This window comes from Vigna unguiculata, chromosome 8 (assembly GCF_037176805.1).
Source record: "Vigna unguiculata cultivar grain cowpea cultivar isolate G323 ecotype 2 chromosome 8, ASM3717680v1, whole genome shotgun sequence".
Taxonomy (NCBI): Eukaryota; Viridiplantae; Streptophyta; class Magnoliopsida; order Fabales; family Fabaceae; genus Vigna; species Vigna unguiculata.
Window position 1 is genome coordinate 4,021,390 of NC_140799.1, and position 12,295 is coordinate 4,033,684.

Here is a 12,295-nt window from a genome sequence, read left to right on the forward strand (position 1 = left end):
CCCAGTTTCTTCTTCCTCAGTTTTTACTCTCCGTTCTGCAGTATCTTAACCCATCTTCTTAAGGTCTTCCATTTCTTTGGTTTTTGTGGTTGAGTCTTTATTTTTTTTGTTTTCTGAGTTCGTTGTGGGTTTGTGTTATTTTTGGTTATCCATTTTTTTCTGTTTAATATTTGTGTTCTTTTTTCAGTTCTTCAGTTTTGGATATTGGGATTATTTATATTTGTTGTCTTTTTAGTTGGTTCAGTTTTGATTTTGTAGTTTCCTTCGTTTTTTTTTTGTTGTTTCAGTTTCGTATGGTTTACCAGGTATGTATTCTGTGTATTTGAGTTTCATGAGTTATGGTTTCTGTTTGTTCTTTCCGTTTAAGAGTTGCTGTTATTTTTTTGTCAGATTCTGTAGTTGGTGTTATTACGTTCTTTGTATTTTAACTTGGTGTAGGTTGTGTTTGTATCTTCTGATGGCGAGAAAACTTGATCTCATCAAAGATATTGATGACAAGAAAGAAACATTGAAACTTGCTGTTAGAGTGAAAGACTTGTGGTTTGTTCAAAACCGGGATAATAGTCGTCATATGGAGTTGATTCTTTTGGATCAGAAGGTAATGCAATTGTGATGTTGTTTTATGTGTTGTTGTTTTATGTGTTGCTATTTTTATGCTTTTTTTTCTAGGGTGATATGATTCCTGTCATGGTAAAAAAGGAGGATTTATGTTTGTGGGAAGAAAAAGTGGTAGAGGGTCAAACCTATATAATGCATAACTTTAAGATATTGAAAAATCAAGGACAATTTCGGGTATGTGAACATCCTTACAAATTGTTGTTCATTGGGGCAACAACTATAAAACAACAATCAATTTCGAGTATTCCACCGAACGTTTACAACTTCAAAAGTATTGAAGATATAGTGGATGGAAATTACTCTGCTGATCTGGTGTATGGTATGTACATATGATGTTGTTCTTTGGAATTTAGTATATGAAGATTATGAGTTGAATGGGTTGTTATTCTTTGTTTTAGATATTATTGGAGTGGTTGATAATGTGAGGTGTAATCATCAGTCGAAGAATGTGGTCTTTCATATAAGGGATATGAGGTTAGTTATTATTTACTATGTTTTTTAATATTGTTGTATTCTCATTTAACAGTTGATATTGTCGCATTTTTTACAGTTCTGCAGTCATTGGTTATACGTTGTGGAATTCATATTACTTCAAGTTTATGAGTAATTGGAGGGGTGAACCAGATTCCTATCTTCTTGTCGTTCTGTTGACACAGGCTAAGATTAAGCCATGTTCAGGTTTGTCCATTTTATTTGTGTGTTTTGTGGTTTTTTTTGGGCTGATCTTGCTGTTAATTTAGGACGGTGGCCAGTCTCAATATCTAATTCCTGGAATGGTTCAAAGCTCTTTATGGGTGAAGAATGTGTTGAGTTAGTTCGATTCAGGGAGCAATGGATAGAGTATGTTTTGTTATATTTTAGACATTGTGTTTAACATATATTGTATTATAATCATTTAAATTTTCTACTTATAGACGTTTTGGCAATGAAGTTAATTCGAGTCAAGAGTGTAGCCAATTGAGTTCACCGTCTCAGTATAGTGAACATGAGAAATTTATGTATAAAGTTGTTGTGCGTACGATATCTGAAATTACATGTATGAAAGAGGTAATCAGTAAGTTATTCTGGGTTTTTGTAACATTTTTGTTGAATTTATTATTTATTTGTTGATATAAGTTTGTTTTGTTTTTTAATAGGAACAATATTGTGTTACCGTTGCAAATACTATAAAGTTTAATTTAGGTAATGATGGATGATGTTATCCAGTATGCAATAGTTGCAGGAAGAAGACTGATGAAGTAGGTCCTTTTAAGTGTGTTCTCTGTGGGTTTGATATTGAAAAACATGGAATTAGGTTTGTATTTATATTTTAGATATTTTTCATGTTTACATCAGTATTATGTTATTAAATAACTAAATCTTTTTGTTTCAGATATAAGTTAGAATTACACGTTACAGATGGAGACAGTTACACAAATTTTGTAATGTGGGATCAAGACTGTACTAACTTGATTGGTGTATCAGCTCTTGAATTGATGAATAAGATGATTGAGGTGCTATTAGTTTGTTTGTCAATTGTTTCACTAAATGGATGTGTAAGATTGCATTTTATTTGTTTTAGGATGGTGAAGATGATCCCAAATGTTTTCCAGAGGATTTAGATGCTTTGCTAGGATGTACTCTTGCTTTTAAGGTTAGAGTTCAACCAAGTAACAGATCTTCGTCTGTAATGAAAGTTTCGACCAATCCTGAAACTATTGCTTCAATTAGAAGTAAACTTGATCCTAAGATGGTAGGTTGATATGTTGTACCAAGAGAATTTATGTGTTTTGACTTATCCTTCATAGCATGATTTTTTTACTATTATTCATATGTAGATTAAGGACAGCAGTGATGAAGGTACATGTGATTCGAGTACCGAAGCAAACTCCAAGGGCGGACCCAAAATAGAGGAGGTCATTCTCTTGATTATGATTTAGTTGTTTTTCCTTTTTATTGATTTTGTGATGTAATACTTAGTTTGAGATTATGTATTTAGTACTTTGATTTTCAATGACAGGATAAAGGAACTAAAGCAGCAGGTATATGCGTTTGGAATAAGCAACCAAAAACAGTTGGGTCTATTAAAAGTGCACCTCATGGGATAAAGGTATATGTAATATCCAATTTTTTTACTTTCTTAATTGTAGATTTTTACAGTTTACATTTCGGTGAATGATAGCCCAAAGAGTCGAGGCCCAAGGTTATATGTGGTCCCAATACGCAATCTCAAACAATTGCTCTGAATATAAGTGGTCGTCATACAAAATAGGTACGTCTAATTTGTAAAATTTTGTACTTCTTTCATAATTATAAATTTATTCAAATTTGTTGAATGAATTTGACAGATTGAAGAGTCAAGACCCACAGTTGTATGTGTTTCCACAAAGCAATCCAAATCATCTAATGGATCCACAAACAAATCAAAGTCTAGTGGTTCCACTAAAAGTGCATGCCATACAGGAAAGGTATGTAGAGTTTAAACTCATTGTATACTTAATTTTGATAGTACTATTGATTTGAAGTAAGGATTTTATGTTTAAAATCGTAGAACAAAGAAATCATTGGACAGACAGGTTTTGATCAAAATACAAAAGTTGATATGTGCATGGTAATATATAATCTATTCTTATGTTAGTTTTACATGTTTTTTTAATCCACAAAATAAATATAATAAAAAATTGTTTGGAATGTGCAGTTGACTTTGAGTGGATCCGCAGATCATGATCCTTATATTGACTTCTGTGTTACCCCTACCAAGGAACTGTTGTTCGACTTTGAGGTTGATTGCGACCATCTGGATGATATTCCAAGTGCAGAATTTTCTAGGTCCAAAACTAAAAAGCGGATGAAACAGGAGAAGCTGTAAGGTTGACCAGTAAAGTTTGTAAATATATATGGATTTTGATGTCGTGGTGATCAAAGTTGCTGATGGTGTCTTGTATTTTGGAAATCATTATCATATTAATGGTTTTATCTAGATTTGGATTTTGGGACAATTGTTTATTTTTAGTATACCATCGTTGTAATATTTTATCCACGAACTATGTTTACCAAATAATATGTTTACCAACTATATTATTATGTAAATGATATTATTTACTATTGCACATCAAAATTCTAAGTTCCGTTCAGAATTTAACTATTATGTTTGAAATGTGTTTAAGTTATTTCTTTGTATATTCAAATTGATATTCAATCAGCTTAACCGTTTAAGCCTGTGTGAATTTATTGTTCTAATTTCCCACGCACATTCAATATATTATACTATTTGTTGTGTAGAAGGTCGAACTATGGTTATAACATTATTGTATGCATGAAGAGGTTCAAAATATAAGAATAAGCAAGGTAATTACAGATAGAATTAGTAATAAATAAGAATTCTATAGACCGACAAATTAGATGTTTATATATATAAATATATAACGATAACCAACATTTGTTAACAGATATATATCAAAAAGATTGTTGTTCTTCTGATGGACCTATGAAATACTATTGTGGTTAATTGTTGGACAAAATAAAGTACCAAATACAAAGGTTATACTTTTATCTCCATTACATAGATAAAATTCGATTGTTCCTTATCTACACCAAGTCTGATTATGGTTCCTTCCTTTAATTTGTTCTGCTTGCAGAATTCTTTCCACCCACAACTTAAGTAGCATTCTTTGTTCATTCTTCCAGATCTTCGAATTGTACAAGGCCAACAATCACCTTCAGAATTGACCAATATGTATTGTGTCCTCTTCTTAACAAGAGCTTTTGCTGCAAATTCGGATTCCAAGTACTGAAAGAAAATCAAGTCCGTAGTTATAATTAGAACACATGAAAATACATTGCACTATAACATCTAAGGTCAAAAATCATATACCAGTGATGATGATTTGGTATCATTCTCAGATAAGCATTTGGCCATTGAGTAGTAAAAATCTGCAGGGTCATAGTCTCCGAGATGTGTATCATGGTTACTAACGCTGACCACTTGAGGAGCATAATTAATTTCAATTCCCTCAGATGAAAAAAGCCTAAATAAAAACGTATTTCTGTCAACATAACTCATATGTATGATTTTGTTTTCCTTGACGTTGAAATATTCAGCCATCTCTAACACCCCTTTCTGTAGAATCAAGTCTCCATTTACCGACTTGTGTATACCAACATCATGTTTCTTCTGACGTGGATCAATTAGTTGAATGTTGTCATAGTCCAATTCATGTGCCCAAAAAATAACAAAGGCATATTCCAACTTAATGCATGTCTGCACCAGTTTAAAAGTATAATTAATAACTAGCTTAAGAAACCAAGATGAACTTATGAATCTTAAAATAATACCTGAGGCAGCAATAGTTCGGATTTAAAGCAAGTGAAAAACCTCGAAGAAGACAAGGGTCGTTGGGGATTAGGAACCAGTCTCGGAGCAGGATAGTCTATTTCCTTCATAGCCAAACTGAAAATACGAATCTGAAAGTAACGGTGTCCACAATATAGTATCCCCAACCAGTATAGATCATCCAATTTATAAAAATTTGAAATTTCCCGTGCTATACGAAAGCTTCGATTTTGCATGAAAGACTCTTCAAATTCAACCATAAGATAGTTTCCTACCGGATCACGAAAGTAGTTTGTCCCCATCTCCATATGTTGTCCCCAGTAGTCAAAGAAAGTTTCATCAAAACGAACGAACTCCTACCCAACAGTTTCGAAACGAAAAGAAGTCATTTTTTTTATTCATCTTTAGAAAGAACCAAAGTATTACATATAGTAAGCAAGGATTTTTTTAGAAAAAATCTATGTATTTACGGTGTAGAAGATGATAACTTGATGAAAGTTTGAATCTTTACCAGAAATCTAACAATAATCATGAACAAAAATTAAATCATAAGTTCAATACTTACCCATGTTGGAAATACCAAGTGGAGTGAACTCTGGAACCAATTCTTGAAGGAATACCATCTTGCAGGATTGTTTTGGTTTGCCTCAGAAGTCGACATTTGAGAAAATTTGGTTGGTGAAGTTCGAAAGTTTTTTGGACAACTTGAAAATTTGGTTGGTGCAGAAATGAATAGTAACAGACTATATATAACTCTGAAACAACTTGAAACTCATCGAATGGAAGGTTCTACGCCAACCATCATTACTTTTTAACTTAATTATAAAAATTATTTAAAGAAACAAAACCTTCATTAATAGATGTAGACATTTAGATGAATGAAGTACATGTAGAATGACTTTTAGGGGTTGAACTGCCCCATCCTATACAATCAATCATTTCGATAATAAAGGATTAAATGCAATAAACTAAACAAATAAAATTAATTTGGCTCGCAATTTATATTTTCGCTCATCTAAAAGTTTGCTAAGATATTTTGTTTCAAAGCTTCAAGTATATCAAAGACTTAAACTTAGAAGAGTTATAGGAAAACCAAAATCCAGAAATCAACTACATTAAGTTTCAGGTACAATGTGTTGTTGTATTATTATTATTTTTATTTGTATATCATTGTTACATGCTTTGTGTTCTTCTAATGGACTGGGAGAAGTTTTTAATTCGTCAATGTTAAAACAAATATTGTGTTTGGCTTGAAATACGATATGCAATACAAATGTGTACAATGATTTTGTATGAACAACAATATTATTTGTCATAATTGTTTCAATAATAGTTTGATGATGGAGTCCAATGCATCTTGCGCAAATGCAAGACTGAAAAGAAAGATGATGCTCAAAGAAAAGAAAATGAAAAGGAATCATAGAGAACTACATGATGACGATCATCGAAGGAAAATGAACTGTACACCACTGTCTGATATTACAATGATCGATTTCTTCAATTAGTAAGATTTTATATAGTACCTATAATTTTTATTATTCTTATATTGTACTTCATTTAGTAAGAGTATATTTGAATATACACAGTGTACGCAGACATTGGAGATCCAATATTCATATGCAGGGAATGTAAGGCCTACATGTGGTACGAGGAAAGGATTAAAAAGACCAGGAGATGTGTAAGTCCGACTTTCCATTTGTGTTGTGGTAATGGTAAAAGAGCCACAAATTGTTTTGCAACGTCTGTTATTTGACAATGAATCCAAAGAAAGCAAGAATTATCAAAGTCATATTAGGACATACAATATGATGTTTGCCTTTACATCTCCTGGAGCTAAAGTTGACAGAACTTTTAATAATGGAAAAGGACCGCCCAATTTAAGAATCCAAGGTCAATCTTGTCATAGAATAGGGAGCCTTTTACCAGTACTCGGTGGGCTTCCAAAGTTTGCCCAACTATATATTTACGACACCGAAAATGAAGTTCAAAATAGAATGGAATCATTAAGGCACATGAAAAGTTTCTTCTATTGAACTTAAACGAAGCTGAACAAGTACTTATATTAGCTCTTACTCATTGCAGGAATCAAGATAATATCGATTTGGAAATTGTCAGCAAATTAAAAAAGATGCTCGATGAGTTCAATGTTCATGCTAAATCATTTAGAATGGCAAGGGACAAATATAGGAACCAACCATTTGATGATTTGAAATTGAGACTTATTGTAGACAGGACAAAGGATGGAAGGATATACAATGTTCCCAATGTTTCAGAAGTTGCAGCCCTTATTGTTGGAGATGTTGATACTGCTTCAGGTAGAGACATCATAATGGAAAAGCAATCCGGCAAATTATAAAGAATAAATGAATTGCACACAAGCTACCTAGGGTTTCAATATCCTTTATTATTTCCATATGGGGAAGATGGATATAGACATGATGTCAATCATCGTGATAGACCAGGAATCAACCAGAAAAGAAATAGATTGACAATTAGGGAGTGGTTTTGTTTCAGGTTGCAAACAAGACACTCAGAAGCATTAACTTTGGTTACATCTAGACGACTTTTTCAACAATTCATTGTTGATGGATATACAATGATGGAATCCGAAAGATTGTCGTTCATTAAATATAATCAATCTAAGTTAAGGGTTGATAAATATAATAACATCTGTCAAGCCTCAGGTAGTTCAAAAAGCCAAGGATCACAACAAGGAAAGAGGGTTGTTCTTCCTTCATCTTTTATTGGTAGCAGAAGATTTATGGACCAACTGTATTTTGATGGAATGACAATTTGTAGTTATATGGGATTTCCAGATCTCTTCATAACTTTCACATGCAATCCTAAATGGCCAGAAATTACTAGAGCATTGAAAAAGTTAAAGTTATCCTCAACCGATCGTCCTGATATAGTTTCAAGGGTCTTCAAGATTAAATTCGAACAACTTCTCATAGATCTAACCAAAAATCATTTATTGGGCCAAACTATTGCATGTAAGTTATCCATTCTATGAATAATGATATAATTCTATTATACTAACTGTTCTGTGATTATTTTGTAGTCATTTATACTATAGAATTTCAAAAGCGCGGCCTACCTCATGCACACTTGCTCATCTTTTTGCATCCGAGCAGTAAATACCCAACTCCTGATGATATTGACAAAATCATTTCTACTGAAATCCCGTGTCCAATTACATGTCCTGAACTACATCAATGTGTTCTAGATCACATGATACACGGTCCTTGTGGTACTATAAACAAATAATCCTTGCCTTGCATGAAAAATGGAAAATGCTCGCGCCTATATCCAAAAAACTTTCAGAACACCACCAGTGTATCAGAAGATGGATATCCACATTATCGTAAAAGGAACGATTCATTAACTATGACAAAGAATGGTGTTTTCCTTGATAACCGTTCTGTGGTTCCTTATAACCTTGAACTACTTTTTAAGTACCAAGCACATATAAATGTTGAATGGTATAATCGCAGTACTTCGATCAAGTACTTATTTAAGTATATCAACAAAGGTTACGACAGAATAACGGCTGCCATAGTTCCACAACAGAACGAAGCAAATTTGAATACATAACCAGTAGATGAAATCAAACAATATCTGGACTGTAGATACGTATCTCCATGCGAGGCATGTTGGAGAATATTTTCGTTCCCCATTCATGGACGAAATCCAGCAGTAGAAAGGTTATTTTTTCATCTACCGGGAGAACAGACAGTGTACTTTAAGGATGATGACGAAATGGATGATATTGTGGGAAAAGCAACAGTTTCAGAATCAATGTTTATAGGTTAGATGAAATGTAATAAGAAATATGCAGAAGCCAGAAAGCTAACATATGCTGAATTCGTTTCCAAATTTGTTTATGTAAAGAAAGATAGATGTTGGAAACCAAGGAAAACAGGAAATACTATTGGAAGGCTAATTTGGGTACCTCTGAGTACTGGTGAAGTGTTTTATCTTAGAAGAATGCTAACACATGTAAAAGGTGCAACATCGTACATAGATATCAGAACAGTTAACAATGTAACATATTCTACATTTAGAGAAGCTTGCTTAGCTCTAGGAATTTTAACAGATGATACAAAATATGTCGAAGCTATAAGAGAAGCAAAAGATTGGGGTTCCGGACATTATCTTAGAAAACTATTCGTTACTATATTGTTGTCGAATAGTGTTAATCATCCAGAAGATCTATGGAACAAAACATGGGAGTGGCTTGCAGATGGAATTTTGTATCGCGAGAGAAATATTTCCAGAATTGAAGGTTATATCTATTTTGTTTATTTGCACATGAATTGGGTTACGAGATTGTCTCTTCCAAAGTAATAAGATATTCTATAAATTATTTGTACGCAGATTTAACCATTGGAACAAAAATGCTCCAAAATCTGACTTTGATCGAGATAGAAAAATTGCTTGAAGATAATAGAAGCAGTTTAAAATTCTTCCCAACCATGCCATACCCAAATGATTTTGTTGTCCAAAATTGTGGAAATAGGCTTATTTATGCAGAACTGAATTATAACATTGCTGAGCAACGAGAATTGTTCCAATCCAACTTAAGATCAATGACAGGTTCAGAAGCTATGTTCTTTCTTATTGTATTACTTTAAACGAAAATGACATTATTTAACAACTGTCATAACAATTCCTTTCAGGTGAACAAAAGCAAATTTTTGAAAAGATTAGTAAGGTCGTTCTAAATAAACAAGGAGGAGTATTCTTTCTATATGGATATGGTGGAACTGGAAAAACTTTCATGTGGAGAACACTGTCAGCAGCATTTCGTTCTGAAGGAAAAATTGTATTGACAGTTGCTTCAAGTGGAATAGCTTCTCTATTACTACCAGGAGGACGAACAACACATTCTAAATTTAAGATACCAGTACCAACATTAGATAATTCAGTTTGCAATATCGAACAAGGATTTGAAGCTTCGGAGTTGTTAAAGAAAGTTGAACTTATTATTTGGGACGAAGCTCCAATGGCACACAAATATTGTTTTGAAGCATTAGATAGAACTTTGAATGACATAATGAGTGGTATGACGAAAGAGAATGCTGTTTTTGGTGGAAAAGTGATAGTATTCGGAGGTGACTTTAGGCAAATCCTTCTTGTTATCCCTGAAGGTAGCAGGTCCGATATTGTAAATTCCACAATTAATTCATCTTATCTTTGGGATCACTGTGAAGTTCTAACATTGACAAAAAATATGTGTCTGCTACAACGAGGTTTACAAAGTAGTACTGCATCCGAGATTCAGGAATTCTCGGATTGGATTGTTAAAATTGGTGATGGTAAGTTAGAAGAACCAAATGACGGTTTAGTAGAAGTCGAAATACCCAAAGAATTTCTGATTTCAGAGTTCAATGATCCGATAGAGGCAATTGTGAATACAACATATCCAGATTTAATTCACAAGTACACAGAAGAATCATTTTTGCAGAGCAGAGCAATATTAGCAAGTAGAATTGAGATTGTCAATCAAATCAATGAATACATGCTATCACTAATTCTAGGTATGCCAATGGAAGTCATGAATTTATAATGGTACATGTTGGTATGATCGGTATTAATAATAGTCTTATTTATATATCTAACAATTGTTCACAGGAGAAGAAAAAGAATATCTTAGCTCTGATTTAGTGGATGAATCCACTTCAAGTGATGCTTATAGCAATATCACCTCTGAGTTCCTAAATTCACTTAGTATGTCTGGACTTCCTAATCATAAGATCAAACTAAAGATTGGAGTACCTATAATGCTTTTGAGAAACTTGGACCAAGTTACAGGATTATGCAATGGAAGCAGATTGATCATGACCAGACTTGCAAACCATGTCATAGGTGCTAAATTGATAACAGGTAACAAGGATGGAGAAGAAATTTATATTCCTCGAATGTCAATGTCTCCGTCCTAGTCCCCATGGCCATTTAAGCTAATTAGAAAGCAATTTCCCATTATGCTCTCATATGCAATGACAATAAACAAATCTCAAGGACAGTCACTAGGTTTTGTCGGATTGTATTTGCTGACACCCGTATTTAGCCACGGTCAGCTCTACGTTGTAGTTTCTAGAGTTCAAAGTAAATCTGGATTAAAGATATTAATCCATGACAATGACAACAAAAGATGCAGCAAAACAACAAATGTTGTTTACAAAGAAGTCTTCCAAAATGTATAACTTAGCAATCTTTTGTTATTAACTACAAAATATTTTATCCAGTAGTGTTTAGCAATATGATATAATATTAAACATTGTAGTAGAAACTTACTTTATTTGGACATACATCCAAGTAGGCCAATCATGCGTGAAACATCTACCCATGCTGGATGCCGGAAGTTAGAAATCACGATATTAATTCCCAGAAATGAAATATCAATCTCCACGTTGTTAGATACCAGATTAAGAATTCCTGAAAACAATAAGTAAATAAATATCACAGAAACAAATTTGGTATACACTTGATGTGCTAAATCCAATAACGATCGACAGAGTAGGTAATTATCTTATTCATGAATATTTAAAGACAAATTTACAAATTTTTCATTGTCCCCAAATTCATAGCCAAATCACAGTGATGGAGGAGTAATTCTTACCCAGATCGATCCATACTTTGTTCTCTGGTCCCATTTTTGCTTTGTTCATACAAGCTGAATGACATGAACGACTGTAGGAAGTAATGTCGAAACCACGAAGCTTTACCATTACTTTGTACCATTACTCCACATATGCAAAGCTGTATTTAAGACAAAACCAACCCATCCACCAACTCATCCTTAATTTAACTAACAACACCACAATAATTGATTTATGCACCTCCATTACATAACAACGTCACTGTAAAATATTTATATATTAATTCTGACTACATAACAGAATATCTTCAACCTAACGGCGTTATCATACCAACAGCGAAACAAAGGAATGGATTTCATGTAATTTTAAATCCGGAGATGAGTGGTGAATATAAATCTATAAGTCCCAGTATAATTGTACAAGAGTCAATTACACGGTTCCAACTAACATATTTTAGACCAATTTATGGACGAATACCAATAAAAACCATTGCCAATATGTACAAAGCAGTGGTGAATAATTCTTTGTTAAATTTTCAACATCTGTTGTAATGATAATCATATGTTTGAAAATTTTTAATACATATAGTAGGCTTATACATTTTCTTATAATTATATATTTCTACAATACGTAATGAAAAATTACTTTCAAAATGTACAAACTATTACTATTAAAATAAATTATACAAAACTTGAGTAATTGAAATTTTTTTAAACAAGTTGATTATAGTTTTGTACGTCATTGTTGAAAACAAAATAACAAT

General features: G+C 32.8%; 2 protein-coding genes and 1 pseudogene across 2 annotated transcripts; 2 read left to right on the forward strand and 1 right to left on the reverse strand.

Moving 5' to 3' along the window:
• The first annotated feature begins 443 nt into the window (after positions 1-443).
• LOC146884034 (replication protein A 70 kDa DNA-binding subunit C-like) lies at positions 444-1,860 on the forward strand. The gene is made up of 7 exons (XM_085665629.1): positions 444-598; positions 670-937; positions 1,017-1,092; positions 1,169-1,296; positions 1,359-1,458; positions 1,533-1,665; positions 1,801-1,860. The coding sequence occupies exons 1-7, from the start codon at positions 458-460 to the stop codon at positions 1,858-1,860; spliced, it is 906 nt and encodes a 301-aa protein (XP_085521755.1). The 5' UTR covers positions 444-457.
• Positions 1,861-4,138: 2,278 nt separating this feature from the next.
• Positions 4,139-5,553, reverse strand: LOC114194236 (uncharacterized). The gene is made up of 5 exons (XM_028084351.2): positions 5,496-5,553; positions 5,442-5,448; positions 4,933-5,047; positions 4,472-4,858; positions 4,139-4,387 (listed from the first exon to the last, which is right to left on the reverse strand). The coding sequence occupies exons 1-5, from the start codon at positions 5,551-5,553 to the stop codon at positions 4,139-4,141; spliced, it is 816 nt and encodes a 271-aa protein (XP_027940152.2).
• Positions 5,554-6,270: 717 nt separating this feature from the next.
• Positions 6,271-11,136, forward strand: LOC114194237 (uncharacterized; annotated as a pseudogene).
• Positions 11,137-12,295: the final 1,159 nt, after the last annotated feature.